Source organism: Neofelis nebulosa, chromosome 2 (genome assembly GCF_028018385.1).
Source record: "Neofelis nebulosa isolate mNeoNeb1 chromosome 2, mNeoNeb1.pri, whole genome shotgun sequence".
Lineage (NCBI taxonomy): Eukaryota > Metazoa > Chordata > Mammalia > Carnivora > Felidae > Neofelis > Neofelis nebulosa.
This window is the reverse complement of record NC_080783.1, coordinates 144,629,179-144,656,801: the sequence shown is the minus strand read 5'-3', so window position 1 is coordinate 144,656,801 and position 27,623 is coordinate 144,629,179. Positions and strand designations below refer to the sequence as shown.

At 36.8% G+C, this 27,623-nt stretch overlaps 1 protein-coding gene across 3 annotated transcripts; it reads left to right on the top strand.

Moving 5' to 3' along the window:
* The first annotated feature begins 252 nt into the window (after window positions 1-252).
* CDC7 (cell division cycle 7) lies at window positions 253-27,164 on the top strand. Of its 3 annotated transcripts, none has more exons than XM_058716603.1 (12): window positions 253-381; window positions 1,097-1,291; window positions 9,190-9,273; window positions 10,707-10,842; window positions 14,013-14,106; window positions 14,192-14,334; window positions 15,704-15,953; window positions 16,553-16,648; window positions 17,428-17,606; window positions 18,707-18,789; window positions 21,462-21,611; window positions 25,393-27,164. In XM_058716603.1, the coding sequence occupies exons 2-12, from the start codon at window positions 1,177-1,179 to the stop codon at window positions 25,785-25,787; spliced, it is 1,725 nt and encodes a 574-aa protein (XP_058572586.1). In that variant the 5' UTR covers window positions 253-381; window positions 1,097-1,176; the 3' UTR covers window positions 25,788-27,164. The 3 variants fall into 3 exon arrangements, with proteins under 3 accessions (XP_058572586.1, XP_058572588.1, XP_058572587.1); XM_058716604.1 differs by having other exon boundaries at window positions 274-381; window positions 1,114-1,291; XM_058716605.1 differs by lacking the exon at window positions 16,553-16,648.
* The last annotated feature ends 459 nt before the right edge of the window (window positions 27,165-27,623 follow it).

Here is a 27,623-nt window from a genome sequence, read left to right as displayed (position 1 = left end):
TGTGTGGCCACGGTATGTCAGGATGTGTCAGTACACCTAGAACCTGAGACTTTTCTATTTCTGAATTATCTTTCCTGATAATTGGGCTGGATCCTTAACCTCACGGTTCACTATTCTTTAGCAAAGAATCATTCCCGGTATTTATTTCTGTAACCGCTCTTTTAACCAACCACCGCCTAGGGCAGAAAACCCAACCCTATCGCGCAAGCGCTCAATGGCTGATGCCGCGGCACCGAGGCCTTTACAGTGCGCATGAGCAACTAGAAGCAGCTAGGCGGGAAGTGTTGCGCAGGCGCTTTTGGCAGAGTCGCTAGGTGGGGATCTCTTGGCAGCGGCGACCCAGGCAGCTGGGGAGCCACAGAAGTCGTATTCCCTTAAACTGTGAGTTTCCGACGGTTTGTTCCATGGCGCGGGATTCTGAGGGATTAGAAACGAATTCTGGATCGTGACTTCGGTCTTGTCGCAGCGCAGTAACCCATCCTCCCACCCCTGTTCGGATCCCGCTGACCCACGGCGGGAAAGTCATGCGCCTGCGCACTCAGCATCCCGTTGGGTCTCGGGTCTGAAGGAGGAAGGTCCTTCCCCGCTGAGCTCGCGGCCGGTGCTCCCAGAAGGATCCCATTCATTCCCTCTTTCTCTCCCCTCCCCTGGTGGCCAGTATCGGATCAGTTCTCCATCAACTTGCATGGGGCCTTGAGCGAACCTCCTGTCGCTCCTTTTCAGTACTCATTCCTCCTTAATTTCTCTCAGGTCAAACCGCTCTCCCCATAAGGCCTACCGTACCCGCCCCTGCTCCCCTATTCTCCATCTGGCTTGTGTCCCGTCGCGCTGCCGCCCCAGTTACCGCCACCACCCTTCGCTCCGCCGCCGGCCGCCGAGGCGGCTCCCCTGACTAGAACATTTTCCCCTCGCCCCCCTTGCCCTGTGTTGCTGTAAGGTAAAAGGGAAGTAAATGTAATCCTTAGAAATGGCCCACAGTTTTACCCCCTTTGGGGATTTAGACATACGGTGCGCTTTTAAATATCTGCCCCTGTGGGGACTGGCGTTTTTTTACTGCTTGGTTCAGTGAGTGATTTAAACTTCTCATCTTCTCCAGTATTCTAATTTTCACAGCTGCTTTGCTCCCCCGGTGGACATGACCCCTTAGCTGGCATTTTGCATCCCAGTTGTTTTGTGATGGAGGCATCTTTGGGGATTCAGATGGATGAACCAATGGCTTTTTCTCCCCAGCGTGACCAGGTTCAGGCGGATGGCTCCTTAAAAAAACATGAGCAGAATTTTAAACTACCAGGTATGTGTTTAATTCCAAGGATGTGCAGGCAACAATTCTGTGATTTCGGTTATTTTTTTTAAAAGGAACTTCCCGAATGTAAAGTGAGTTGTATGTTTACATGGGAGTGTTTTACATATCAGTAAAGCTTCCTGAGGTCTAGATTTAGGATTGGATTGCATTTTAGAAGGATTGTAATCCATCCATGTCATTTTACAGAAGTTGCTAGAGTCTAAACATTGGTGGTTATCCAAGAACAGTTTGTTGATACCCAAACTAGAATTTCTTCTCCCAGATCTATGTTCTTATCTGTCTTCATATTGCATTAAACTTGGATTTACAAGTCGACGATGGAGGAATTTTCACTGCAAGTATTGAAAAGCAGAATTCACTGACAAATAAATAATGAAATATATGTAGCAGTACAAAAGCACTGTATCTCAGTGTACATCTCAGTGTTGACCTTAACCCAGACCCTGAAGTGAGGAGAGGGTCAAACAATACCTGATCTTATACACTAAAATGTGTGCACCTTCATTCCTGCTCTAGCAGTGCCTGGGACATAATAGGCATTTAATAAATATTTGTTAAATAGAGGAGTTCCAGGTGACCATTTCCTTTTTCCTAAAAAATAGCTAAATCTTCTTTTCCATCTTTGTTTTAAGCATGTTTTGGTTGTCCAGAAGATACTAATTTTGACCTTTTATCCATGAGATCTATTTATCCACTACAAAACAGACTTTAACAACACTCTAGAAAAATGATTATCACATGCTTTTGCTTTCTGACTAAAACTTAAACTCTTCTTTGGTGTCAAAATGAGTACCCTTTCTAATGTCCCAGTTGTTCCCGTTGCCTGTGCTTAAAAACTCTAGAGTTGTCTTCGACTTAATGATTTATATTTGCTTCTCATAAGAAATTATCCAACTTTATCTTACTTCTTTTTTAATATGTATGGCATTGCTTCTTATTCCTACTTCCACCACAGTAATCTGTTCTCTTATACCATGCTCCTGATTACAATGAAGTTTCTTACCTAAACTGCCTGCTTTCACTTCTTTTCCATCCTCCAGTTCATTTGGTACACTGCTACTAGAATAATCTTAAAATGCCACTTCATCCAGTTTCATGGTTGCTGTCCCTCTTCCATTTGTCCTGTTCTTCACAATTCAGCTTTCTCCTGTGTCATTGGACCCATAATACAATAACAACAGTCATTGTGTTATCCTTCTTGTATCTTTTAGCATTCTGTGTATTTTGTCTTTTCATTTCTACTGTAAGCTCCTTGAAGGCAGTATCTCATATAGCTCCTGGTGTATCTTGTGCTTTAGGCAGAGTGTATGAACAGATGAATCCGACATGGCTTTAGCATTATGTTCAGGTGAAAGCTACTATTCTAATATTCTGAAAATCTGGGAAATAAAGAGTAAAGTGAATTGTAGTCTAAATTTCTAAAGTTTTGTGACTTTTATGTAACAGAACATTGAACCTTATAAGCAGTACCTTTAATAACTCATAAAACATGCTGAAATTTTATTCATACTTATTTTTAATATGATGCTTAGTAAAAGCTAAGGTTATATAAAAAATAACTTCAGTAAGGAGTAAAGCTAATGATATCCAGGCCCATAACTGTCTCATGAGCTAATATGATTCACTTTCTCTTGATGGAATAACTTTTGAATGGTAGGACCTTTTTGTATATCTTTGTATTCCCAGAACCTAATAGTATCCAGCACAGAGTAGGTGCTTAAAAATACATGAATGAATGGTTTAAGGCAAGGATATAAAGTAAAAACTTAGTGTAATGGACGAATAACATGGCCCTTTGTTTTAGGATATGTCAGCTTTTGTAGCTCTTTTTTTTTGATAAAAAGTGTATGTGATTATTGATGAAAATTTAAAAAGTGTAGAAAACTCAAATAAGGAAATAACGTCCAAATTTTATACATTATTATACAAATATTGCCCCGTTGACCTTTTGTTACAGTCCTTTAGTCATCCTGTGCGTGACAAGATACATTTCAAACAAAACTAAATTAGGATCGTAACCAACTTATTTCTAGTCTTTATTTTTTACTTAGCAATATGTAACTTGAACATTTCTTATGTAAATTATCTACAGCTTGGTTTAAGTTGACTGGCTAATGTTTCATTGCATAGTATGCTACAATTTATTTAATTACCCTTTTTAGTAAACCTTTAGATTGTTTTCCATTTTTTCCTATTAAGAAAAATGCCACAGTGAACAAAATACTGGGCATAATATTGTAACTAATGTTTACTTTCCTCTGTATTGTTGAACTATACTATAAGTTGCGCTTGTGATGTGTTATATGGATGCTCTTAGCTCTTGCTACTAAAATGGGTTATAGTATCATTTGTGTGGGACAGATCCAGTTTATGCCTGTTGTCACACTGTAATTGTTATTAGTGTCCCCTTTCACTCTCAAGAGTGCCTAAGTTTGGGCTAAATTATATGATCTTCCTAGCTTAAGAGATGTAAGTCAGACAGTACACGAAGCTTCAGAATAAGCATCACATATATTCCTAGAGTGGCAGTTTTACTCCATTGTAAGTAATTGAAAACATTTTGTTTATATGATGAATATTAAATATTATGTGCAATTACTTTTCTAGGTGCTGGAATAAATCAGTGCATAAAACAGACAAAAATCAATGCCCTCAATCTACTGGAAAGATAGATGATAAAAGAAATAATATGTTCAAGGGTGGTTAGTATTGTGAAGAAAATATAGAAGGGAAGTGGAGATAGGAAGTGTTGGAGTAGGAGATTGTGATTTTTAAGAAGTGTAATTGGTCAGAGAAGACTTCAGCGTGGTAACATTTGAACTAAGACTTGAAGGTGGTAAAGTGATGAGCTACATAGATATATGAGGGAGAGCATGCCAGGCAGAGGAAACAGCAAGGGAGAAGGCCCTGAGATGGGAGTGTGCCTAGCATTTAGGAATAGCAAGGCCTTGTCCAGGTCCTTGTCACTGGAGGCTGGAGGGTGATGGGAGTGATGGCAAAGAGAGGTATGAGGAGAGGAGGTAGTTCCTTCACCTTTATATGAAGCAAGCTGTGAAACTCTTACTAGGTTTGAGCAAAATAGTGACATGGTGACTTAGCTTTCTCAGGATCACTCTGGGTACTATGTTACGAATAGATGGTACAGGCCAGCAATGATGGAAGTTGAGAGTATAGTATTAAAGCCACTTGGATATATTATGTAGCAGGAAAAATATTTTTCCTTAAAATTTCAAAATGGAAGCCTAGACCTTCATGTTTAAAGTATAGGCATTTAGGGGTGCCTGGGTGGTTCAGCTGGTTAAGCATCTGACTCCGTTTTGGCTCTGACAGCACAGAGACCTGCTTGGGATTCTCTCTCACTCCCTCTCTGCCCCTCTCCCGTTGGCACATACTCTCTCAAAATAAATAAACTTTAAAGAAGAAATAAAGTATAGGCATGTAAATGTTTTTGGCTTGTAGACTTTTCAGGATCTTCCCCCTGATGCTCAAAGTATATATCCATTCTCGTCTCTGCCTTTAGTAGTGTTTTCTGTCATTTAACATTAATGTTCTCTTTTGCTATTTACTCTCATCTCCTTCAGAAATGAGGATTTTGCATTCAGTTTGGTTGTCAGAAAGTTTTACTGTTGTTTGAAAATGTCAGAGTTGTTCTGTAGTGACAGGAAACTAATATAAACATATTTTGAGTTTTGTAAAGATACGTAAGTGCCTAGCAAGTTAGTAGTGGCATGAAAACACCTTGAGCTTACATAGTGCTTCACGTGGCTTGTGTATTACAGTAGTTCCTTATCCTCTCTGGTGATTTCTAATAGTTAACCAGTGTTTCTATTACTGACTGCCAGCTCATGCTAATACAACGGGAAGTTCCAAAACATAGAACTCAAAGGAAAATTCATCTAATCTAACCCCTTTGATTTTCAGGTTAAGAAAATGAGTATTAATGTGGTTTAATGATAGGAGTTGAATCTGGGTTTTCTTCTATTTCAGCACCCAATAGTACCTTCTGTAATAATGGAAATGTTTCTATGTTGTCACCTATAGCTAATACGACAGGAAATTTTTAATTTTTTTAAATTTTAATTTAAATTTAAGGGGCACCTGGGTGGCTCAGTCGGATAAGCGTCCAGCTTCTGCTCAGGTCATGATCTTACAGTTCCTGAGTTTGAGCCCTGCATTGGACTCTCCATTCTCAGTGCAGAGCCTGCTTCAGATCCTTCCTCCCTCTCTTTCTGTCCCTCCCTGCTTGCGCATGTGCACTGTCTCTCTCAAAAATAAACATTTACTATAATAATAATAATAAAATCTTTAAAAAATAAATTTAGTTACATGAAACCAGAAGACAGCACAACTCTGTATCATATGACTACAGAGCTTTTAGTATTCTCATATATACACACACACAACAAAACATCCACACAAACACTTCAATATATTTTGTAGTAAAGAGACTACAAATAGGGTTCTTAACATTTCATTGTATTTAAATACCATTGATTTAAAAAAAAATTTTAAGTTTATTTATTTTGAGAGAGAGAGGGCACAAATAGGGGAGAAACAGAGGGAGGGAGAGAATCCCAAGCAGGCTGTGCACTGTCAGTGCAGAGCCTGATGCAGGGCTTGAACTCATGAATCGTGAGATCATGACCTGAACTGAAATCAAGAGTCAGATGCTTAACTGACTGAGCCACCCAGGTGCCCCTAAATACCATTGATTGTTAGATAACCCCATTTTATCTGCTGCTCAGAAATGCTGCCAGTTATACTATGACACAGTGCTTTCTTATCACCTAGAATTTTTTATCTTATACTTTTTGAAAGAGTTCTTTTGGATGTAATTAGACAAATGTATATCTCAGGTACATAATTAAAAAGGAAATTAAATATTTAACATCTTTCTTTTCTGAGTCACTTTGAGTATAGTCACACTCATTGACACCCCATTTTCCCCCTCATAATGTTCTCTATACGTTAATGATGCAGAATTTCTTTGAAGAGTTCATTTTTTAATTACCATTTGTTAATGCACTCATAAGAGCCCAATTATGTGGAGCTGACCTACGTTTGATTCTGCTTCATCACCTTTACCACTTTTCCCTACAACTGTTTGCTCTTAACGGGTTAAATGTGAATGCTCTTTTATGATTTCTTAGATTTTCGTCAAGTCACTGATACCTGTTCTGTAAGTATTGATACTGGCTGACAATAATTGTAAGTTGCATCCCAATTTCAGAGTTTTTAAAATTGTGTTTCAGAATCAAGGACATGTAATATAAAATTGAATATATCATTTTTATTACCCTTTCATGGTGCCTTTCCTGTGACACTGGAATTTGAAGCTGGTTGGAATTGACACCCATTAAGAAAGATTATAATTGACTATGGCAAGAATGACTGCTAGAGGCTGGCTTTTCCCCCCTGGCTTTGGTTTTGGTTTCTAGAGTGAAGTAGTGTGGTAGCGTATAGTGAGGTAGCTGCTACTGTCTTGACTTCTTCACTCTTTTTGTAACGTCTAAACTTTTGCTTTTTTTCCCTTCAGCTATCTCTGAATGTCCATAATGATAGTAATAATTCATTCACTGAACAAGCATACCAGGCACTGTTCTAACTAGGAGCTGAGTGTACTGTGGTGAATTAGGCACACAGGGAACAGTACTGGTGGAGCTTATGTTCTAGTGGGAAGAGGCAGAGAGCAAACAAATAAACAGGATAATTTTATAGTGGACAAGCACTCCAAAGACAATAAACAGGGTAATGAGAGGAATGCTGTTTTAAATAGGATATCAGAGAAGAACTGACCTTTGAGCCAGCCACATGAAATAATAAGGGAAAAAGATTTCAAGTAAAGGGTAAAGCAAAAGTGCTAAAGAAATAATGTTAATAACTACAACAGAATTACCACTTTTATTTAATATTTGCTATGTGTCAGGCATTGTGTTAAAAACTTCTTATGTATATTATTTCATTTAATCCTCACAGTATCTCAGTGGCATGGGTACAGTTATTACCCGTTTTCTGTGGATGGGGAGACTAAGGCTCAATGTAATAAGCTGTGTGCTCAAGGAAAGTCGTACCTAGTCTGGTAAATAATGGAGCCAGGATTTTAATTTAGTCCTCTCATCTCCAAAACTGGTACTCATAATTACTGTTCTAGTATTGCCTCGTGTATTGAAACCCATGAAGCTTCTCCAGTTACCCATGAAGTAGATGGGAAAGTAGGTTCTTCCCATTTCCTTAGATGGATTGATACAATGGAAAGAATACTAGATCTTCTTGGACTAGATCTTGGCTTGTTATTTAGTTTCCAGCTCTTAATGTTCTTCTTCCCCCTCAAATTCATCCTCTACTTGTCATCTTCCTGCTTAAAAGTTTTCCATGGCTTTCAATTGCATTCTTTCCCTCTCCCTTCTTCAGCCACATTGAATTTCATTGCCTCCCTCACCGACCTCTCCCCTTGGATAAAGTAATCCATGCCTTTTTCCTTTTCCATGCCTTTGTGTACATAGTTCCTTCTTCGTAAAATGCCTTCATCCACTTTTTCTACTTGGTGAGTGCTTCAAAACACAGCTTAATTGTCACCTGGAGCTTGCTGTGTTCATTCCCCTCCCCTTCCTTATATCTAGTAACATATGCATTCTTGTATTATTATAGTTACTGTCTTGTATTCAGAGCTTTTAACACCTGACTTTTCCACTAGACTAAGCTCTTAGAGAACAGGACTTGCACCAAATTTGTTAATTTTTTTTTTTTAACATTCCCATCGCTGAGCATTTTTAAAAAATTTATTTATTTTGAGAGAAAGAGTGAGGGAGGGGCAGAAAGAGAGGGAGACAGAGAGTCCCAAGCAGGCTCCACAGTGTCAGCATGGAGCCCAATTCGGGGCTCAATCCCATGAACTGCAAGACCATGACCTGAGCCGAAATTGAGAGTCAGACACCCTACCAACTGGACCACCCAGAGGACCCTGAGCACTTTTTAAAACACAGTGTTAAAAGGACACATAATTTCACTTTCCTAAATAGGGTTTTCTTATCTGAAAATCAGGATAATTCCTGTTTTGCCAGTATCCCAGTGCTGTTGTGAAGATCTGAGAAGAATACATGTGAAAGTGGTTTGAAAATGTCTTAAACCATTATATACATTATTTACATTATTACTATTATAACTTAAAAAGTAGCTGATGTTTGTCTTAGATACTGTAATAAAATCCGATAACTCTTAAGTATGTAGTTTTCTTTTATATCCAGTAGTTTATCACATTTGGTATTACTGCCTTTCTTATTTTAACCATGTATATTTTTGTAAAGAGTTTATATGTATTTAAAAGTAGCAGTTTATCTTATCTGGTCTCAAAGATAAAGGATACTATTGATAATTGGGATAGTTGTTTTTTAAAAAATATTTTTAACATTCCTGAGAGCTTTGGTAGAATTTCTCTCTGAGGGTACACTGTGAATACTCAATATATAAAACTTTCCCAAGCTTGTAAGATTTTGTATCTTTGGGGAAGAGAAATAGTTTTCAAGATTACATTGTGTCCTTGTCATGCCATCTAGTGATCACAGCACAAATTGTTTAGTTATTTTTTAAATTAAGCTTCTTTATTGTGTTGTACTCTATGGAGTGACAGTGTATCTGTTAATATAATTCTGAGTAATAGAAATTTGATGTGTGTGATTCTGGGACTTAACAGTTTTATGTTTTTTTCAAGAAGTGTGTTACAGCAACTTAACAGGGTTTTAAATATTTTTGTCATGATTTTAAGGTTTATTATAGCTACTTTTTAACTTTTTAATTATGTTCTAGAATTTATTTCATTGAGGTTTTTTAACTTAAAGTATAAAATATACTTTCATTAATTATAACTATAAATTCTTTTTCCTTGATAGGTGTTAAAAAAGATATTGAGAAGCTTTATGAAGCTGTACCACAGCTTGGTAATCTGTTTAAGATTAAGGACAAAATTGGAGAAGGTAACTTAGAGATCTACTTTATTTAAAAGTTTTTTTCCCTTATGTTTTGCTTTGTATAATCTTGATTTTCATTACTATTTCCTTTTGAAAAGTATATACTTTTTAAAATAATGAGATCATGGTCATATTACTAATTATGACATCAGGTTTTCTTTTTCCCCTGGAAAGAACGAAAGAATAAATATTTACAGTAAAATGAATAGTCCTATTTTAATCTTTATGCTGTTATACCGTTAAAAGTGTTGATATACTAATGTATTGTTAAGGATAATTATTGAAAATGAAAAATTTAAGATTCATGTGGGGGAATTTGATCAAGGAAAGTCCTTTTTCTTTCTCTGTTGTAGTTAGGTAGAACTGTATGTTGAAACAGAGAAATCTAAGGTGACAAAATGATGGAAATCAAGTGGTAACAATATTTATAAGATGGTCAGTATCGACATAAATGTCATTGAGGGACTGGCAGTCTTGTTGATTAAATGAAGGGTGAATTTATCAGATGTGAAGTGAATGAGAAGGTAAAAGATAATAAAAGGTTTTGGTGGCTATGTTAGGAAATGCCTAAATAGTTAAAAACAAAAAAGCTTCCATTTACTTCATTGTTTGCTTTTCACAATGAAAAGTGTCAAACACAAAGAAGCCTAGGTCATTGGGCAAAAAAATTAGAAGGTGAGATGTTTTGGGATGTAAGAAGCAGATCTTTACATCTTTACCTTTTTTGAACACTGACTTAGTGTTCAAAAATTTTGTTCTGGAAAACACTGCTGTCCTCCTAACATTAATAGCTATTCCTGGAGAGGGGGAGGGGAGAAGGGTGTTCTAAGGCTAAATAAGCTTGGAAAATGTAGTATGTATGGCTCCCTTTTGGTTATTTGTGATGTACTTAAACACACAAAGCACACAAAGCTCTAGCTTTGGAAATTTTTGTAGTAAAGAAATTTATCAATTTGTTTTAACTCAGTTTTCTCAAATTTAACTGACCACCAGCTCTTTTATTTTTTCTATTTAGTTTAATGCTAAATTTAAAAGCCCAGGTGGTTTTGTAGTTTTTTCCCCCCAAGACTGTTAACAAGTCTACTTCTAACAGACCTGTATCCAACTCTAAAGGAAGTAATTTCAAATGACAGTACTATAGAAAAATACTTGCTAGAATGGATCATGACCATGGAAATATTTTATGCTAACCCAGGCAGATTTACTGTAGAGCTTTGGTAAATTAATATATCCCCTAAAGAATTGAAGACAGTTAAGAATTTATTACAAATTGAAAGTCCTATTTTTAGGTGTTTTTGCTCTTCATGTATAATATATTTAAATATATTAATGATAGATTAGGATAATTTCATGGGCTCAGTTTTGGGATCTATTTTAGCATTGTTTCATTAACATTTTTAAAAACCAAATATTGAAAAATTGAATACATTGTTTTACAGGCACTTTTAGCTCTGTTTATTTGGCCACAGCACAGTTACAAGTAGGACCTGAAGAGAAAATAGCTCTGAAACATTTAATTCCAACAAGTCATCCTATAAGAATTGCAGCTGAACTTCAGTGCCTAACAGTGGCTGGGTATGCATTATCTTTAACTGAACTGCCTGTATATTTAAGATTTTTAAGGGGATATCTAACAGAGGTGGTTAGATTGTCCATGAATTCAATATATTTTTCAGTCAGGAGTCTGCAGTTTGGTAGCACTTTTCCCCTCTAATGTTCGGATGGTTAATTAAATTTATATTTTTAGAATGGATTATCCTTGAGGCTCAGCTTGACTTCCTGTTCTCTGACCACTTCTTTTTCTAATCTTCCTGCCAAATCAAACCGTGGTCTAGATATTTTTTAAAATGTAGGGAACTCCTATTTCACATCTCCCCAGCTATTGACAGCCCCATCTCATATTTTATTTTGAACAGCAGAATCATCTGGCATGTCTTTCCCATTGGTCTTTCTCTTCTAGGTCATTCCTATCAACAAACATACATGATCTAGTATTTCTTATCCCCCTGTACTGCCATCCCTCTTCCATCTGTTTCATCATTTCTTTGCTGCTTTTCCCAGCCAGACCTCTCAAAAATGATCTATACATACTATTTTCACTTCCATACCCTACCTTCACTACTCTCACCATGTGTCTACTTTTCTCTATACTAAACTGAAACTACTTTAGATAAGAGTCCACTGTGACTTCCATCTTGCCAGTTTCTTTTTCTGTTCACATGAACCCTAGGCAGAGTTTAACATAATTGATTTGAACCAATGTCTTTTTACTTCTATACTGTCACATACTTCTTGTTTTTTTCCTGCTTTATTTGGCCTTTCATTGTCAATATCTTTTGCCAGTTCTTCCTCTTCTACGTGACATCTAAATGTTGGAGTTTCTTGGTGCCTTATCCTAGGCTTTCTTGCTCTGTACTCTTCCCTGGGTAGTATCATGTATTTCCATGTGGCTTTAAGTGTATGATAGTGATTCCCATAAGTGTATATCTTGCCTCAGACCTCTTATCTGCAGATTTGTATATACCCACCTACTGATTTGACATTTCTACTTGAGTACCTAATAATTATCTCAAACCTAATGTGCTGAAAATTAAATTTTAATACTCCTTTGCCTGCCAAAACCCCCACAAAAACGCCTACTACAACAGCCTGTTTTCATCTGCTCATCTCAGCCTCCATCATCAAGTCCTGGCTATTTTTGCCTCCAAAATATATCTAAAAACCCATTCATGTCTATTTTCTCAACCGCTACCTCAGACCAAACCTAGATTACTACAATAGCCTGCTTCTTCTCTTTCCCCCTGAATCCCATGGTCACAGAACAGCTAGAGTAATCTTTGAAATATAAAAATTTGTATGTATGTAATATAAATTGTATACTGTTATTTCCCCCTCTTAAAATCCTTCAGTGGTTTCCCAGTATTCTTTGAAAAAAAAAAAAAAATCCAACCTTATATCATGCACTCTTCCCACCTCCCTCTCTGTGCTCCAGTCACTTTAGTTCCCTCAGATTTGTCTCGAGCTTTCTCATCTCAGGGTCACTACCCATTACTGTTCCCTGGTCACTAAGTCCTCTCCCAGTTTTTGCGGGCTGATCTTTCTGATCTGAGCAAGCTTCAAAGATGTCATCTGAATTAAATTAGATTCACCTGTTTGTTATTGTCACAGCACCTTTTGATCTCTTTCAAAACCCTCATAATCTGTCCTTTGTTGTCTTGTTTATTATCTGTTACTGTTCATTAGATAGTAAACTCCATGAGGGCAGAAATCATGTTAAGTTTAATTCACCTTCCCATCCCCAATATCTAACATACTGTCTGCCAAATAACCATGCCCAGTAAATATTTATTGCGTGAATGGACAATCCTATTTCTTTGTTTTGCCCCTATGTTTATTAGAGAAGACAAAAGAATGAGATGGCCTCTGTAAGGCATAATTACATACATTCTACTCCCTTGAATAAAATTGTTCCTTTTTCCCTGTTTTAAATATTTTTCTCTACCACTTTTCTATTCCATGTACTTCAAAAAAAGTTCATGCTAAAAAAAAGTCTTTATCTGATCTTGCTTCCTTTCTAGCTCCCACACTGGTTTTTCTTCTTTTTTTTGCCAGATATTTTAGGCAAATTGTATGTTCTACTTCCAGTGTATCTTATTTTCCCTTCTTAAGTCCTGTTTGGCCTCTTCCTTTCCACTTAAATTATTCTCAGAAAAATTACCAGTTAATTCCTCTTTGCCAAACTAAAAGCCTTCCCTCAGTCCTTATTCTCTATGACCTTCATACTGATGACTACTTCTTTTAAAATTCCTCATCTGGGTGACATCCCTTTCTGGGCTCTCTGCCCCTTTTTCCTTATTTTGCCCTCCAACTTGGCAATTTTCCAAGGCTCATTTGCTCTTCTCTCTAATCATTTTCACAGCTTTAGGTATCACTTCTCCACAAGCACTGTCACTGACCTCTCACTTCTCACATAAGATTTAGTTCTGTATCTAGAACTTCTTATCAAAGAGAGGGAGGTCTTCGTTTTTGATGCTTCTTTTCCTGATCTCTCTACATTTTTAGGTGGTATCCATGTTGTTCTACTGACTCAAAACCATGTAAAGTTAATTTCCTCATCTTTTATGATGCAATATAGCATAGTAGTTAAGAGCATAAGACCTAGAGCAAGCTGTCTGGATTCAGATCCTGGCTCCATGACTTACTAGTTTAGTTAAGTTCCTTAACTTAACTTGGGGGGAAGTTCCTTAACCTCTCTGTGCCTTAATTTCCTTAATTGTAAAAAAAGGGGGGAGGAAATAATAGCACTTTCCTCATAGGGCTGTTGTGAGGATTAAGTGAATTAGTTAATAGATGTAAACTGCTTACTTAGATCAAAGCTTGGCAAATATAGTGAATGTTTAATAAATGTTAGCTATTATTTTTTAATTAACTTATTCATTACTATTGCCATTTTATCTGCTACAAAGGCTTATTAATTCATTATTGTTTTTCATCTTGTCCTTCTCATTCTGTTACTTCCCCAATTAAAACTAATGATCTCATGTTTGAATTATTATACTAACCTCATAAATGGTGCTATTTTTGTACAAGTCAGTTAAACATGTATACTGTCATACAAGAGAGTAGTTTTAAGTAGTTTTCCAGCATTTTATGCATAGCTAAAGTTGCATTTTTAAAGAAACTTAGCATAAGGTTTTATTTCATTTGACCTTTCCTTTAAAGTTCATTATGCATTTTTCCACTAGGGGGCAAGACAATGTCATGGGAGTTAAATACTGCTTTAGGAAAAATGATCATGTGGTTATTGCTATGCCGTATCTGGAGCATGAGTCCTTTTTGGTAGGTTTTAATACTTACTGACTTTTTATTGGCTAAATATTTAATTGAAAGCAATTTTATGATCTTATTCATAACTTTATTTTAGGACATTTTGAATTCTCTTTCTTTTCAAGAAGTACGGGAATATATGTTTAATCTGTTCAGAGCTTTGAAACGCATTCATCAGTTTGGTATTGTTCACCGTGATGTTAAACCCAGCAATTTTTTATATAATAGGCGCCTAAAAAAGTAAGTATGAAAAGTTACTAGAAGATATTTACACTTGAATGAATTTGTGCTATGGGGTTCACCTGGGAGATAGAGAACATACTATGACAGCCATGCACAGATTTTTTTGTTTTAAATTTTCATTGTGGTTGGGGAATGGAAATACAGTGAAACAAAAGATAAAATTATATTAGTAAAGCAGTGTCCATTATTAGATACACCATGGTTCAGTGGAAATAGCACTTAGCTAAAATAAACTTAAAAACGGTATAGGCCTTTTTAACTTTCACATTTCTCTTATCTCTGGGCTTCATGAGGGAATTAGAGCACATGATAGCCAATTTCCTGTCTCAACACTGAAGTTCTGTTATTATGTAAGTTTGTATTGTATATGTTTATATACATATATGTTTTTTATACTGATAGAGGTGTTGTAAAGATGAAAACCTGGCTTAAATACTGTTTATTATATGATGGATCCTACTGAGAGTGGTAGGAGGTATAGAACTATAACTTCTTGGATTTTACACTTTTGACTTTTCTCTTTAATTTTCTTTAATTGAATCAAGTTTTAAGCCTATGGTTTTATTTTATTTTTTTCTCTTAAGTTTATTTTTTGAGAGAGAGAGCAAGAATGGTGGAGGGGCAGAGAGGAGAGGGAGAGAGAGAATCCCAAGCAGCAGGGAGCCCGATGTGCAGCTCAAACCCACAGATCATGAGATTATGACCTGAGGCAAAATCAAGAGGCAGGCGCTTAACCAACCTGAGCCACCCAGGTGCCCCTAAACCCATGATTTTAATTAATTTTTCTTTTAAACTTGTTAATTAAAAAGTATCTACTGTGATGCCATCTTAACCATCATAAGAGAACAAAGAATTGGGCTTATATCCTGCAGTCCTTGTCTGTCTTGTCAGCACAGGCCATTGGAGAAAAGGGAGAAAGATTTTTGTGTGTGTATGGGATGTATCATTCCTTAATTTTCAAGCCTAGTTAGCTTTTAAATCATTACCTTGGCTATAAACTCATTTTTCTTGTCTTTTTTCAAGAATGTTATAAATTGTTTGGTTTTTTTTTAAACGTTTATTTATGGAGAGAGAGAGAGTCGGGGGGAGGGGCAGAGAGAGAGCGGGGAAAGAGAATCCCAAGCAGGCTCCCTGCGGGCAGCACTGAGCCTGATGCAGGGCTTAAACTCATGAACGGGGAGATCATGACCTGAGCTGAAATCAAGAGTTGGACACTCAATCGACTGAGCAGGTGCCCCAAGAATGCTATAAATTCTTAATCCCCTAAAGAATTATACTTTTTGTGTAGATATGATTAGAGCATATTATGATGTTACTATGCTTTAGTTGTTACAAAGAAGTAAAAATGCTTGCTTTTGTTTCTTAGGTATGCATTGGTAGACTTTGGTTTGGCCCAAGGAACCCATGATACCAAAATAGAGCTTCTCAAACTTGTCCATTCTGAAGCTCAACAGGAGAGTTGTTCACAAAATAAATCCCATATAATCACAGGAAACAAGATTTCCTTGAGTGGCCCAGCAGCAACTAAGGAGCTCGATCAGCAGCCTACCATGAAGACCGTGAAAAGGCCCTATACAAATGCACAAAGTCAGATTAAACAAGGAAAAGATGGAAAGGTTCTACCTCTTTTATTTAAGTATTAATACGGTTTTAGAAATGTACTTCTTTATCCAACAGAGGGAGATATAATACCAGGATAATACTTGCAATTAAAAAATTTGTTTTTACATTTGTTACATATTCAATTGATTAGATTCCACTAAGATTTATAATAGATCGTTTCAAAACAAATTACTTGGTAGATTTATAATGTCTCTATGTTACATTATGTAACAAAAATGGAAAATAATTTTTCCCTGCATGTTATAAAGTTCAGATTAATTATCCTTTTTTAAAGAAAACATTAGTTATAGGGGAAAAATTCTGAAGTGTCTATCTCCATTTTAGCTGCACAGCAAAATGTAACATCCATGCAGGTGGTTTTTAAATTTTTTAGTTATATATATTTGTGGATTATGGTAACAGTTATATGGGTGTTAAGAGTTCTGTCTAGACTATTTTCTCCTTTCACAGAAGTGTTTTGGTGCCTGAGAATGACTTGGATGCAGCTGTTTTTGTTTCATGTCACTTAACTCTTTCAAAACTGGCAGAGTACAGCTGGCAGAAAGTGTTACAGATATAATCCTTATTTTCCTTGTTTTTGTTGGTATTGTAGGAGGGATCTGTAGGCCTTTCTGTCCAGCGCTCTGTTTTTGGAGAAAGAAATTTCAATATACACAGCTCCATTTCACATGAGAGCCCTGCAGTGAAAGTAAGTAATGTAGCTTAATAGTGCAATCATCAGTCAGTACACTGAAGAGAATTTAGGGATTGGTAGACTAGCATTTATTATTACTCCGTTTTTAAAAGTAGAGTTTTGCTGTGGCAGAAGGTATTACTGCTTTGAGCATCTTGTCAACACTTTTATTTTCTCCAGTTTTTTTCCTGAACTTTTCTGGTGGAATTTTTCATCATTTTTGGTTAGCTGACTGTTTGTTGTTGCTGTTTTCTAAAGGAACATTTAGAACATTAAGGCCTTTTCTCTCATTACTAGGATGTGAGCTCCTAATAACTAACACATTTCTGACACACAGTTGATGGTGTAAAGATGTTTATAAAGTTTACAAAATTGTCATCAATATTAAACGGTTTTAAATTGACTTATGATATCCTATAACAGCTAGATAGCATAAGCAACAAATTAAAACTGATTTTAGCCAATGTAATTGTGCAGTTTACAGTTCTGAAATGGAGTTAGACACTAGAACGTAACTGTATTATACTTGTGTAACCTATCAGGAAAAATTCTAATAAAGTGTAAGTCACATATTTACCAATTGAGGACTGATTAGTAAATTTTAATACATTTATTCCACAGAAGAAAACTAAAAAGATTTTAAATACTTTAATAGACAACTGTTTACTTACAATCCAACAGCACATTCAGCAGTTTTAAAAGTTATGTTTCTGCTGTTACGTTTTGCCATGCTAGCATTTGAAGGCATTAGGTTAAATATCACAGAAATAGGAAATGTGACTTTTCTTTTACAGCTTATGAAGCAGTCAAAGACTGTGGATGTACTATCTAGAAAGTTAGCAACAAAAAAGAAGCCTATTTCTACAAAAGTTATGACTAGTGGTGTGATGAGGAAAACTGCCAGTTCTTGCCCAGCTAGCCTGACCTGTGACTGCTATGCAACAGATAAAGTTTGCAGCATTTGCCTTTCAAGGTAATGTGATTTAATGCTGCTACAAAATCATCAGCATGCTGCCAGACATGATTAGAAATTGCATTGATTTGGTGGGCAGTTGATTTAGTGCAAGGAAGAGAACAACACGGTTCTGTGAACTACGCAGACACTAATGTGGAGAGGTATGATGATGAGCAAATGATAACTATTGTCATCTAGTGTTCATTTGACAGGAATTGCTCATTGGAAAACACATTTGCTCTTGTATGCAAGTAATTTTGGTGGGGGCAGGGATGGTTTCTTTGGAACCTTGGATTTGCACATTTTACTTGCTGATTTAATCTTTTGTTACCTTATTCCCGCCTGTGTAGAATAATCAGAACCAAATAATAGGGTGTCTCTCTCACTCCCACCTCCTACTCTTAGTCTCATAAATTCCTCCCTTTCTTTCAAAACTTGCATGAGCTTTCTTGAGCCTTTCCTGATTAACTTAAGTATATAAGTCAATAAGTATGTCAAATTAATTTTCTTTTTTTTTTTTTTTTTTTTAAACGTTTTTTATTTTTTTATTTTTGGGACAGAGAGAGACAGAGCATGAACGGGGGAGGGGCAGAGAGAGAGGGAGACACAGAATCGGAAACAGGCTCCAGGCTCCGAGCCATCAGCCCAGAGCCTGACGCGGGGCTCGAAGTCACGGACCGCGAGATCGTGACCTGGCTGAAGTCGGACGCTTAACCGACAGCGCCACCCAGGCGCCCCTGTCAAATTAATTTTCTAATATCACTCCAAACAGAAGTGATTTTTATGCCTCTGAATTCTGTTGCATTCAATTCTGGTGTATTTTATTTTTCTCTTACGGTTCTTATAATCTGCTACCTCCTTTTACACCTGGAAGTTACCTTAAAATTTTTCTGGAATAAGGCCTGGTAACTTGAGGGGTGGGGAGTGGGGGAGGGACCAGTAGGAAGCAGAATCTAGGATTTTCATCACACTAGATTATGATTTGCTTTATAAATAACTTTTATTTATATAGATATCAAGGCAGAACTTATTGTAAAATAAATAGATAAATGTTACTTTTTGGTCTTAAATAATTAAACTTTAACATAACTAGAAAACTCTTATTTCGTCATCATAAGGCGACAACAGGTTGCCCCTAGGGCAGGTACACCAGGATTCAGAGCACCAGAGGTTTTGACAAAGTGCCCCAATCAAACCACAGGTATGTTGCACTAGAAATACAGAACCCAATTAGAATTGGTTATCCCAGGTATATTTTATTTTATGACCTTTATGTTTTACTAATATTAAGTTTTTCTGCTTTTAATAAGTTATGTAAGTAGTTCTAGCAGTGTGGCAGTCCCGTTTTTGAGATAATGCTATTGAAAATTTCTACTCCTAGTGTTGGGTTTGTTTTTGCTTTTTTTTGTTTTTTTCTTGTAACAGACTTTTTCCTGTACAATGCATCTTGCTTATCTATTTACAAGATGATTTTGCTATGAATTTTGTTAATGTCATATTTGTAGAGGAAAAATTGTGTTTAGTAGTCTTTGCTAACTTAAGACTTGCAGCATTTTATCTGTTTGCCCAGTACCCCCCAAAAGTCTTCTGTGCTGCACTGCACATAAGATTGTGTATTTGATTAAAATTATTTTTTGTTATTGTGAAAATAATACAGTAGAATTAAAGAGTTTTGAAAAAGGAAAAAAATCTAGAATCTACCAAAGTTGTCATGAAGCCAGAACCCAGGAAAAAATCTCATTGAGTAAATGAATCCTGCCATTCCCCTAGATAATGGACTTGAAAGAAATGCATTCGTCCATTGTGTGTATTCTGTACTTGCTAATGATACCAAAAAAAAAAAAAAAAAAATTATCTGCTTATACTCTCAAATAATTGTAACCTGTTGAGCATGATTGTAAATCTTCATATGAGGTATTTTAGGGATATTTATTCCTTTTTGAAGGGAATATGGAAGGAAGTTCATTGAAGAGAAAACCACTGAGAAGAGAACTTAAATTGGAGTAGATGGTTGGCATTGATGCATGAGCAGAGAATCTGAAGAAACAGCATGGTCTAGTCTAGTCAATAGGAAACAAGTTTAGTGTTGCTAGAATGTAAGATGGAAGTGAAGGAATGGTGAGAAATAAACCTGATAATAGGTAGGCAAGTCAGATCACACATGTTAAACAGCTTGGACTATATCCTATAGGTGTTGGGAAGTTATTCAAGGGAAAGAGATGGTAATAATTATGTTTTTTAAGTTTATTTATTTTTTAATGTTTATTTATTTTTGAGAGAGAGAGAGAGAGAGCGTGAGTGGGAGGATGGGCATAGAGAGAGGGAGACACAGAATCGGAAGCAGGCTCTAGACTCTGAGCTGTCAGCACAGAGCCCATTGTTGGGCTTGAACCCACCAACTGTGAGATCATGACTTGAGCTGGTGTCAGCCACCCAGGTGTCCCTTATTTACTTATTTTTGAGAGAGAGAGCACACGTGCACAAGAACAAGGGAGGGGCATAGAGGGGGAGAAGGAATCCCAAGCAGGCTCCATGCTGTCAGCTCAGAGCCTGACACAGGGCTTGATCCCACAAACTGCAAGATCATGACCTGAGCCGATATCAAGAGTCAGATGCTTAACCAGCTGAGCCACCCCGATGCCCTGATAATTATGTTTTAACTGCATTATTCTGGCAGGTGTGCGGACAGCATAGGTTTTGGAGAGTTGGGGCCTGCTGTGGTCCAGGTGAGAGATGATGAAAGCCTGAATGAGGGCACTAGTAATAGGAAAGAAAAGAAAGGTAAAGGAAAGGCAGAACTTATTGGATAACTGGATGTGAGATTTGGGTGTGGGGTGGTGAAGGAAAAGGCACCCAGGATGTTTATCAGATTTCTAGCTTGGGGGACTTGAATGGGTATCAGTAGCCAAGGGGGAGAATAAAGAAGTAACTGGTTTACAGGGAAAGATAAGGTGAATTGGCTTGAGATATTGGTGGGGACACCAAGATAGAGATGTCCAACAGAGTAAAAGTCAAACTTAGGGAAGTCTAGGCTGGAAATACAGTTAAATGTCATCAGTATATAAAAGATGGTTGAAGCTGTGAAGTAGATGGGGTCAGTCCAGGGAAGAGGTTGGAACTGTGGGGAACCTCAGCCTTAAGGGGTGGGGAAAATGTTGAAGGAGCAGGCAGAGCTACAGAGGGAACAAAGAAAGGCAGGTGATACAATGGCCAAGGTAATGGAGAGCAAATAACTTGGTGATACTGGGAGGTCAGCAGTTAGGAGAGATGTCCCTAAAAGAAAAAATTAGTTTAACATGAACTTAACTTAGTTAACATGAACATTAACTTAATGTTAATGTCAGAATCCTAGAGATTAAAGATTGTATAGCAGAAGTTAGGGTAAGCACCTGGCTGAAGAAAAGCTTCTAATATTCAATACTTTTCACTAAAATAAGCCACTTTCACTATGGTACATAATTCTTGAGGAACATCCAGATTTTTCCACATAGCTATTTTTGGATTTCTTTTGATCTTACAAAGTACATATCTACTTAGTGTTTTATAATGATGAAATGTCCTTTTAAACTTACCAACATGTTGCTCAAGAAAGAAAATATTGTATTTTGTATTAAGGATGTTAGACTAGGGTTTCTCAATCATGGTATTACACTCTAAGCATCTGAAGAACTTAAAAAATTCTGATGCCTGAGCCCTACTCCATAATTAAGTCAGAATCTCTGAGGGATTGGGCCTGGACATCAGAATGTTTTTTAAGGCTCAAGATTTGCATAGCAAAGGTTGAGAACTATAGATGTAACAATGATGTAAGTTGACTACTGATGATAAAATTATAGATATGGAATTTTTTTTAAAGTTTGTTTTCTGTTACAGCAATTGACATGTGGTCTGCAGGTGTCATATTCCTTTCTTTGCTTAGTGGGCGGTATCCATTTTATAAAGCAAGTGATGATTTAACTGCTTTGGCTCAAATTATGACAATTCGTGGATCCAGGGAAACTATCCAAGCAGCTAAAACTTTTGGTAAGCAGTTTTATATTATAGAACAAAAGAAATGCCTTTTTTAATTTCCTATAAATCAAATTATTAAGAAATTCTCTGATGTTATGTAGAAAATTTCTCTGTTGCTTGAAAACTAATAGCATTGTGTAAGAAAATAATTTATCCATTTTTCTTCTATATAATCATTTAATCTCAGCAAGCACAAAGTGCTATTTAAATATTTTAAAGTTCAACTTTATAATCTTAAAAGGATAAGGAATAAAATCTTAACTCCCTGTAGTTATGATTTGACTTTATTACATAAATATTTCTAATAGTATATGTTTTAGTTTATTATATGTTTATTTTTTAATTTTTTTTTTCAACGTTTTTTATTTATTTTTGGGACAGAGAGAGACAGAGCATGAACGGGGGAGGGGCAGAGAGAGAGGGAGACACAGAATCAGAAACAGGCTCCAGGCTCCGAGCCATCAGCCCAGAGCCTGACGCGGGGCTCGAACTCACGGACCGCGAGATCGTGACCTGGCTGAAGTCGGACGCTTAACCGCCTGTGCCACCCAGGCGCCCCAGTTTATTATATGTTTGTTAAGCATCAGGTGTTCTTGGGCTTGCCTTAATTGATCTTAGTTTATACTAAGAAGTAAACAGTTAATTATGAGACAGAATAATAAGGACTCAGTAGGGAAGATAATAAAATGTGGGTTGTTAGGTTCCTTAGGGTTAGGGGAGCAAGGAAGAGAAATGTGCAGAACACCTTTGCTGATGGAGTATTATTTTAAGCATATAAATAATATGTTGTGGGAAGTCATCTCCTTAGTTACACAAGTTCTTATACTTCTAAGACTTCATGGGGCACCTGTGAATTCTCTCAACATTGTTCTGGCCAATGACTTTAACTCACATGTTCACCTTGTGTTTATTCTCCATGCACAGTTATAGTTAATATTTTCCAAAGTGGGTGGCTGTGATTGTACCACACAATATAGAATACCCCTGTGGGACAAAATTTCAAACAACCCACTTCATAAGTAGCTGGGTTGCCTTGTGCCCAGCTCCAGGATCAGTAGTAATCGGGTCCATATCAGAATTATCTAAAGAACTTAAATACATATGCCTATCTCACTCTACTCCTTCCTAGAAAATAAGATTCAGGAAAATATGATACATAGGAAGGGCCTAGGCTTGTTAGTTTGGAAAAACAAGTGATTTTAACCAAGAACTACTTCTAAGAACCACTGCAAAAATGATTGCCCCTTACTTAGACACCATTGCTATGGTCTAATCCATCAGAAAAGCTTGGTGGTGGTTATGAAGAAAGCTCCGTGATGGAGGCTTACCAAAAAGTGTTTCTTCAGCAAAGTCAATCCACAACTTCTCACTTTCTTGCACCTAGTATAAGAAAATTTTATCAAAGGATAATAGGTTGAAATAATACACATACACAAAGGGAAAATGACCATAAATGGAAAGCAAGATGGATTGATACCTTGGAAATTGTATTCTTACGTGAGTATGTTTACTCTCAACTGATTGAGAAAACTTTTCGTCTAGTGTTGAAAAACTTCATGAGAAGTTTATGAAGTTTATCAGAGAATGGACATCAAAACATTTTGTTGAAGAGCTTAACTCTCCCTTATCTGTAGTCAAAGTTATAATGAGGACCAACAATGGAAGCACAACAAGTGATGCAAAAGCATTTAAGGGCAAGTGTCATGATAGCAGGCCTAGGCTTTTAAAGATTTATCATCATAATGTTTGTTCTCATATTAGAAACTAATAATGCCACGTAGTTTTTGTCTCGGTTTATTAGTATGACTTCTGCAGCTGTTTCAGTCAAATCTTACTATAACTTTGGGCTGAATACAGAAGGACTCAAAACTTCAGTAGTCACCTTTGTGTTCTCCTTTATGACCCAAAGAAATGACTTGCTTGGGATTAGCAGTGAGAGTACTTGTACTTCTCTTGTGTATAACGTGCCTCACTGTCCTCAACACCTAGACCTGGCCCCACTGTGGATTGTCATCAAGGACTCGTTATATCAAATAAATTCAAAAGAAGGGCGCCTGGGTGGCTCAGTCAGTTAAGCAACTGACTTTGGTTCAGGTCACGATCTCGCAGTTCGTGGGTTTGAGCCCCGCATTGGGCTTGAGCCCCGCACTGGGCTCTGTGCTGACAGCTCAGAGCCTGGAACCTGCTTCAGATTCTGTGTCTCCCTCTCTCTCTGTTCCTCCCCTGCTCATTCTCTGTCTCTTCTGTGTCTCTTGAGCTAAAACAAATGCCTGACACTTGGTCTGTAACAAAATATTTTTGATTGAATGTATTATTTTCCCTGAATGAGCCTTCCTTTGATCATGTGAAAAAATTTAAGCATGTTGTATAACTTAGGGAGATATTGTAATACATACTGTTAATTATTTCATAACTTCAGCATAGCCTATATATTAATGAGTAAAACTATATGACTATTCTCCTCTGCCTATAATTTTCTAGAGAGAATAAGAATGATAAAATAGATTTAGAGTAAAAAAGGATTGCCATGTTGTATCCTGAGCAGACTTAGTTTTTGGTCATTTGTTTTCCTTGGTCTCTTCCCTGCCTGCCACCTCCTCCTCCCTTCTTTCCCTGCCTTAGAACACCCAATCCAGTAGTTAGATCAGGACATGTAAAAGTAACTTTATAGCATCCAGAGATAGATTGTTTTTTTAACAACCCATGTACCCCAGAAATCTGTATGCTGTGCTACTCCATTGTTTAGAGCCACATTTCTGTTTAATAAGGAAATCTATAAGGCAAATACAATACACTTTTGCCTGTTTGTGTGCTTAGCTTATGTTTGCCCATATGTGAATAATTCTGTCAGGAAATTGTTTCAGAGACATTTATATTTTTAAAAACTAAGATCTGGCTTATTAACTCATTCAGAAACATTTATTGGGACTTTATGTGGCCCAGGTAGTATTGTTGAATCTGTTCTTACAGAACTTAAATTCTAACCGGGGAGACAAATCTGTCAGACAAATGAGTAGTATTGAGAAAGATAAAATAGGAGAAAGGGAGAGAAGAGGGCTCAGCTGTTTCAGATGGGTCTGTCAAGGACCCAAGTATCTGTCAGGATGTGATATTTGAACAATGACCTGAGAGACTGAATAAAGCTTTTTTATCCAGTCCAGCCACCATTAATTGAGGACCTAGTATGTACTAGACATTGTCTAGGCTTTGAGGATTCAAAAGTAAATAAAATAGACCCTGTCTTCAAAGAGCTCAGAGTCTAGTAGGGGAGAGAGCTCTACAGTTACAATACAGGCTAACAAAAGTAATAGAAATTTTCACAGTTTGCGACACAAGTTTAGAATGTTCAATTCTGTCAGAGTGTCAGGCCTCACAGAGGCCTGAAGCTGAGTGAGGATATAAATTGGAGTATCCCGAGCACATGGGGGAGCACAGGGGATCCTAGGCAAAGACAGGAACCATATAGCCAGAGGAATGTAAAAGCTAGGAAGGGGGAGAGGGAACAGGAGCTGCAGCTGAGGGAAGATTACAGAAGGATATGGTGAAGCTGAAGGAGTTGACAGTCAAGTGAGTCCCTTACATAGCTTAGTAAGTCACTGCTTTCTACTTACCACCGCCCACTTTATGATTTGACCTTCAACTATGTAGTACAAGACACAAATATTAGCATGTGGTACTCTAGCTCTTACACAGGGCAAATATATCCCCAAAGCACACAATTGGGCATGGATGTTTCCCATTAGAGAGGCTTCTGGTATACTCAAATAATGTATATGTATTTATTCTTTTTTAGGCAAGTCGATATTGTGTAGCAAAGAAGTCCCAGCACAAGACTTGAGAAAACTTTGTGAGAAGCTCAGAGGTATAGATTCTAACACTCTGAAATTAACAAGCGATGTACAAGGGCCTGCTTCTCGTGACCCAACATTTTCAGAGAAGACTGACCATAAAGTTTCTCACCTTATACAAACACCTGAAGCACAGCATTCAGGAAATTCATTGTATAAAGGAGACAGTAATGGCTGTGGGGGTGGTTTGGATACAGATACTACCAATTTAGCAGGCTGGAATGAGGTACCTGATGAAGCTTATGACCTGCTTGATAAACTTCTAGATCTAAATCCAGCTTCAAGAATAACAGCTGAAGAGGCATTGTTGCACCCTTTTTTTAAAGATATGAGCTTGTGATTATCGTTCCTTATTTATAATGTTTGCTATTTGTGTATTATGAGATGGGGTGAAAAAGAGTTTTTTGTAATAGCCATAAGTTCTTGATTAGAGACCAGGGCAGGATGAATAATTTATTTTAAAATTTTAGTATTTGCTGTCTGTCAAATGCTGAAATACGGACTAAGATCAAAGATGCCTAGGATAGTTCTTAGGGCTAACTACATGATCTTTGAGTTAGATCTACCCAAGTAGAACTAGATCTTCAGCTTCCTTAATTACTTGTCACTGCCCTATGCAGAGAAAGAAGCTATTTTAGCCTTAGTACATAGAGGTTTGAGGTACAAATCTTAAAATTAATGGATGTGATCTTAAAATTAATGGATGTAATGGGGACTAAATGAGTCAAAAGACTTACTTTATTGGTTTCTTTAAGCAATGAGCTATGCGTACTTTTAGAAAACTCAACCTGGTGTTGGTGCTCTAACCATTCTATAGGTAAAGGCAATCATTTCCTCTTCTAGAGGCATATATTACACCTTTTATGAACACTAAAATAACTAATGAGAAAATGTTGGCGGTAATACCACTTAAAATTGAATTTATCCATTTTTTAATGTATTTTGTTAAAGTATTTTTTGTGTGAATTGCCACATTAATGGTTTCTCTCTTGATTTTCTTGCCTTCTCTACCCGCACCTAAATTCTCCCTGAAAATAACATGGTGCTTTCCACAAAGTTTCTGTGTGCTTTGTTAAATATTGCACGTGTTTACAGTTGGGTACTTCATGCATACACGGATTGATTAAAGGAAAGCTGCAGGGCCAAGGTGAAGACTGATAGTCCAAAATGCTTTTATTTTTCTCACCATCCTAGGTGTAATTAGGTAGCTGCTAAAAGGAATAGTGAATACAGCTTTGAGAATATTATTGGAGAGTCTCTCCTCTGCGTGGAGCCATCAGGATCTCTATATCCTATTATAAATAAGTTGCTCCTGCTCAAAGAAGATTGATTACTACAGTCTTGGGCTGATTGGGAAGAGAGATAATGAAGTGGGCAGAGTAGAAGAGGACCAGAGGTAGACTTATGAATTACTACATTCCAAAATGATATATATCAGTGACAGCATATCAAACTCTTTGTGGGAAATAAGTTTGGGTGTGTGGATCCACGGAGAAGTTTCCCATTCAGTAAGGATAGAATATAGAAACAGCTTATGGATACAGAACATTTTGTTATTTTGTACATTCAAGTCAGTGTGTCTACCTACTCTGGTAAGTATGGCATATGTTTAGCCATTACCACTGATGTACTCGATCTTCTCATACTATAATCTTTAAAAAAAAAAAAAACTTGAATGTTCTTGAATTTGTATGTTTAATAAAGTTATTCTTTTCTATTTTTTATGTCAAACTATTCATTTGAAAAATACCTCTTTTTAAAAACACATTTGTCACTGGAAATATTTTCCTCTTGAGACTAATGAATGCTGTCTCTCCAGCAAATAGTAGACAGATTAACAAAAATTGACCTGGCTCAACAAATATATGAAAAATGGAAGTAGATTGTTTTATAGAAAAGGTGCTCATTGACCTCATTTATAGGAAATTTGTCACAAAATAGTAAAACAATAAGTCATCTCAGTAACAGAAAGAAGTCTTAGCTAAAAAAAATTTTCTTGGTGTGATTCACAATCAAGTTAACATATTCTAAGAAAATTAACGAAGAAAAATTTAACTACCAAAAGTGCAGGGAAGGAGACATTCTCTAAGAGAATTTAATATCTAAGAAAGAACATTTCAGGGCGCCTGGGTGGCTCACTTGGTTAAGCATCCGACTTCAGGTCATGATACATGGT